The sequence below is a fragment of the Manacus vitellinus genome, unplaced genomic scaffold (assembly GCF_001715985.3).
Source record: "Manacus vitellinus isolate BGI_N305 unplaced genomic scaffold, ASM171598v3 scaffold_27_pilon, whole genome shotgun sequence".
Lineage (NCBI taxonomy): Eukaryota > Metazoa > Chordata > Aves > Passeriformes > Pipridae > Manacus > Manacus vitellinus.
In genome coordinates this window covers 8,876,063-8,880,889 of record NW_021940039.1, presented here as the reverse complement: position 1 = coordinate 8,880,889, position 4,827 = coordinate 8,876,063, and the positions used below count along the sequence as shown (strand labels likewise).

The following is a 4,827-nucleotide window of genomic DNA, read 5'->3' as shown; positions in this document are numbered from 1 at the left end:
CTCGGGTTGCAGTGCCAGGCTGGCCCCACCATGTTTGCCCAGGCTGGCTCTGGTGGGACTGGGAGCCCAAACTGGAGGGTGGCTCTAGTTCTGTGTTTGCTCCCTGAGCAGGTGCCATTGGATCAGTGGAAAGACTTGATCCAGGATGGTGTCCTGAAGCCTGAAGTGAGGAGGTACATGTTCTACAACTCGCGGGCATTCCAGATTGCCATCGCCGTGGTGAGGACAGGGGGGATCTCCAGGCACTGCCCGAGGGGCACCAACACCTCCCCCTGGTTTCCTTGTGCCCAGGGAGGGCTTGGGCAGGGAGGAAATATTGGTTTTCACCATCCTAGTGGGTTCCTTTGGCACCAACCCCCTCCAAACACTGAGCCCCAATTCCTACACTATCAGTGAAAGGAGAGGAAGGCAGGTATAATGGCTGTACAAAAAAACCCAGGAACTAAAACAAGGAGCTGCAGCTCAGCACCCTGCAGACAAAGTACCAGCCTGGCAGCAGATGGTGGGGTCTGTGGAGGAGCCTCTCACTAGAAGGAGACAAGCAGCTCTAGGCAGTCCCCTCAGTAACCAGAGTTAACTGGTCCATCAGTCTGAAATAGCATCGGGACCAGAATATCTTCAGATTTTTAAAATCAAGTTAAAAAGCAGATCTCCCAGCTCACAGAATTTCTGTAGATGGAGTGCAAGGCACCTCCTCCAACCTCTTGCTGGTACAGTCCCACCAAAGCAGGTTGTCTGTGGCTGAGGCAGCTGAGATACCTACAACAGGCCTGGTGTTTAACTTTTTCTCCTTTCACTAATAGTGTAGGGATGGGGGCTCAGTGTTTTGAGGGATTTGGTGCCTGTTTAGTGCAAATAAATTATGTTATTACAAGCTGATGTACACATCATACTTGGTTCCAGGCAATCTCCTGCCCAAATACTTGCTGTCTGAAGTAAAGAAATTCAGTTTTTCCCATCTTTATGGAAAGACCAAGTTTGTCAGCCCTTAACATGGTCCTTGATGCCATTTCAGTGTCCACTGTTTGAGCTTTATTGTAATTGAGTGGTCCCTGCACCACCTTGACACAGGTCCTTTCTAAATACAGGACTATTAGAATTATTACTAATATGCCTCAGTGAGTGCATTTCTTCTCTAAATGGAAGAACTCAGTTGAAATCCTTCCTGAGTATGAATCATCATTAATAATTCACTCTTTCTGTCTTTGGTGACTGGTGATTTTTTGCAATAAACTAGAGCTCACTCAGTCCTTCCAGTCCTTTCTTTCCCTTATTTATTATTGGAAAGCACTTCTGTCCTTCCTCACCCTCTGAAAAATCTCGTGTGACTCAATTTATGACGAGAGGGAAGGGAGAGGGACTGCTGGTTTTCTTCTTTGTGTGACTTTTCTCACTTTCACGGGTTTGTGACTATCCCCAGTCTCTATTTAATTATTTTTTTTTTTCCCCAGATTTTCTACATGTCTCTCTGGACAAACCTTTACTCCACGGTCCAGCTGTGTTCCTTTGGACGCTCCTGGGTGTCCAGTGTGCTGGTGACCCTGGCTGCTGTGGCAGTCACTGTACTGGTCATACTGGTCATTGATCGGCGCCAGAGGAAGGTGAGAGGAGGGAATTGTGTGTGGGAATGTGGGGCAAGAGGAGCAGGACTCCTGAGGGGAGTTTCTTCCCTAGATGCACACTAAGAATATAAATTATCCAGGGAGGAGGGAATATTTTTACAGCGTTCAGGGATCAGGTTGAGGTGAGGGGTGTTGCACAGCCAAGGGAGGGGCTGTGGTGGCTGAAATGTTGGGGCTGCTCAGGTTGGCTCAAAGCTCCTGCTGTGGCTGGAGGTCACGGAATGGTTTGGGTGGGAAGGGACCTTAAAGATCCATCTCCTTCCAGGGACACCTTCCACCAGCCCAGGTTGCTCCAAGACCCCTCCAACCTGGCCTTGGACACTTCCAGGGATCCAGGGGCAGCCACAGCTTCTCTGGGCAACCTGTGCCAGGGCCTCCCCACCCACAAAGCCAAGGATTTCTCCCCAATATCCCCCCTGACCCTGCCCCTTCAGCTCAAAGCCATTGCCCCTTGTGCTGTCTCTCCATGCCCTTGCGGAATTCCCTCTCCAGCTCTCTTGGAGCCCCTTCAGGTACTGAGAGGCTGCCCCAAGGTCACCCTGGAGACAAAACCCTTGCAAAGCACAGTTCCTGCTCCCACAGCTGGTGGGAAGGCACAGGGGCTCACCAGCAGCTGTGGACAGTCCTGGCAGCCTCTGCTGCCTCTGGAATTAATGGAATTGTTTATTCATGCTCTGGGGTCGAGGTCCCACAGCAGCTGCCTTGTAACAGAACAAAGAGGCAGCTCCCAACACACAGAAGTTGCAATAAAATGATAAACCCAAGGTAGAGTGGGCAGCAGAAGGAAGCAGGGAGGTGATGCTGGTGTGAGAGAAAGCACCCAGAGCCTCCACTGCTTGGTGGAGGAGTCACAGGAGTGTGGAAATTTCTATGGAGTTGCTTGAAGAATAATAGTGCAAAGGCTTCATTCAAAGTCCAGAGCGGGCTTTTTAAAGGGATTTTGGAGCAAATGATTCCTCCAAGAGGAAACCTGGCAAATGTAGGGGTGCACAGAGGTTCAGGAAAGGAGTCCTTCCCTCAGGGGCTGCTGGGGGATGGAAGGGAGAACATGACACTGGAAGTGAATTCAGCTTCAGAGATTTTGTCTATGACAGAAATAAACCTTGGTGGGATTTCTGTCTGCTGGTGGTGAAGAGGCCAATCCTGATGGCTGGTGACACCCTGCCCTGCCCACACTCTGCTCATGTCAATGTTTTCCTGTCAGAAACCCAGGGTTTGGGATTATCCAGCTGCAGTTTGTAGCTTGACCCAACTTTTCTTTTGTAGAGATGTCATTTTTTTCTTTCATTCTCTCACAGATAAACGTGAACACGGATGTGAGGCTGGCAGCTGTCAATGAAATCTTTATCAAGCACAGTTTAATTCTGGGGATTACAGATGTCCTGGAGGGGCCACACAACATCCTACAAGTATCCTTTGTGTAGGGAATCGTTCATATCCCTCCTGGGATGATGTGGAGGTATTTAGTGATGTTATGATCCAGAGGGTGGGATTTCTAGGATGTTCTTTTTATTGCATGGCCTGAGGAATGGGGTATTTTTATTTCTCCTGTAAGTGGTGATTGAGTTATGCCCAAAGTCCGTTGGGAATAATGGGTGTAAAGGATTGAAATGAGATTCCTTAGGGCAGACAATTATTCTTGGAAGTGTGTTATACTTAAGGGACAGTGATGATTCTCACTGTAAGCAGAGTGACAGCAATGTGCTTATGGCAAAAAAAAAACCAAAACAAGACACCCCAAAAGAACCACCACAGAGAAAACCAGAGTGTCTCCCCAAAAATCCAACATGGAGAAAACCAGACTCCCCATCCCTGGCTTCAGAGATACCTTTTCTGGACTAGCCAAAGATTTAGGGGAATCAAGAGAGTTCTAAGATCCCATTAAGGTGTAAAAGGAAGGTGAGGGAGAGAAGTTTAAAGAGGTAAGAAATGCAAATGGTGAGGGAAGCCAGGGTGGAGCACAGGGGCAGGGAAGGGAGCAGGGAATTCTGCAGGAGGGCTGGCAGGGACAAAGTCCTGCAGGATGAGGGCAATTACAAACCTGAATTACAATAACTGCAAACCTGAATTACACATTTATTCACGCCAGGATAGTTCCACACCTCAGTAAGTGAGGACTAATCCAAGGAGCCTTCACCTTTTTGTGTCCCAGAACTGCCTGAGAGCAGCAAATAATTTACAATTTCCCTGTCTGCTCAATGTCAGATCTATTTTAACCCTCTGGCTTTTCTGCTGTTCCTGGATCCCCTTGATGGTGGCAGGTTGAGGAGATGTCCAAGAGCAGACCTTTGGCTGCCTCAGAGCTGGCAGGACTTCCAAGTTGCTCTTGGAAGACTCTTCACAGCAGTCTCTGTCCTGCAGACCAGCACCAAGTAGGGGAAATTTTGCAACAAATAAAGGGGAAATATTATCAATAGTTGGATGTAAACACAAATATAAATGGGATATAAATAACGTAAATATAATGTGAATAATATAAATATAAAATACATTTAGGATATAGAAATAGAAAGAGAAACAAAGCCAAGAAAGCAGGAAGGGGGTTAGGGTTTAGGGGAGCTAAGTCTCTGTGCCCCACCAGTTTATTTGGATTTAAGGCCACTGAGATGAGTGATGGGCAGTGACCCTGGGTTATCCCTGTTGTGCCCCCACCCCAGGCTGCAGGAGGGGAGGGAGGAGGACTGCACTGGGGTAATGTCCCCTTTCTCTGCCACCCCTCTTCTTGTCCCAATAATTTGAACTTTTGTCTTAGACCAGACATGGCTCAAAACCAGCCCTGAATAGCACTAAAGCCTCGTGGCTTGAAACGAGCCCTGTGATGTGTTTTTTGGGTCCTGGCTGTATCCTGAGCACCCCACAGGCTCTGCTCCCTGTGAGATCCCACCTCCCATCCCCACGGAGCTGGGAGGGGGGAGATGGAACCATTCCCTCCTTGACCTGCCCCTTCCAGCTGTGGTTTGTGCACTTCAGCCCCGAGCGCTGCCTGCGGGCCCTGTCCTGCCACCTCACCCACCTGCAGAGCACTGCACAGGTAAGGGGGTGGGCACAGCCTGGGCACAGCCTGGGCACACCTGCAGGTCCAGCCCTGGGCCCCGGGGTTGGTGGGATGGGGGGGGAGAAGTGTTTTGATCCGGTTATTAGAATTATTAGAAATGCCTCTGCCTGAATTAAGGTGCAAACGAGACCAGCTGCCAAAGGCAGGAGT

General features: G+C 49.2%; 1 protein-coding gene across 1 annotated transcript in view; it reads left to right on the top strand.

The window, feature by feature from the left end:
• Window positions 1-4,827, top strand: part of TMEM268 (transmembrane protein 268) — a 12,378-nt gene that overhangs the window by 4,741 nt on the left and 2,810 nt on the right. The window contains exons 3-6 of the mRNA XM_029960594.1: window positions 112-219; window positions 1,452-1,601; window positions 2,921-3,031; window positions 4,573-4,653. Of these exons, the coding sequence (XP_029816454.1) occupies window positions 112-219; window positions 1,452-1,601; window positions 2,921-3,031; window positions 4,573-4,653 (450 nt within the window). The remainder of the gene's footprint in view (window positions 1-111; window positions 220-1,451; window positions 1,602-2,920; window positions 3,032-4,572; window positions 4,654-4,827) is intronic.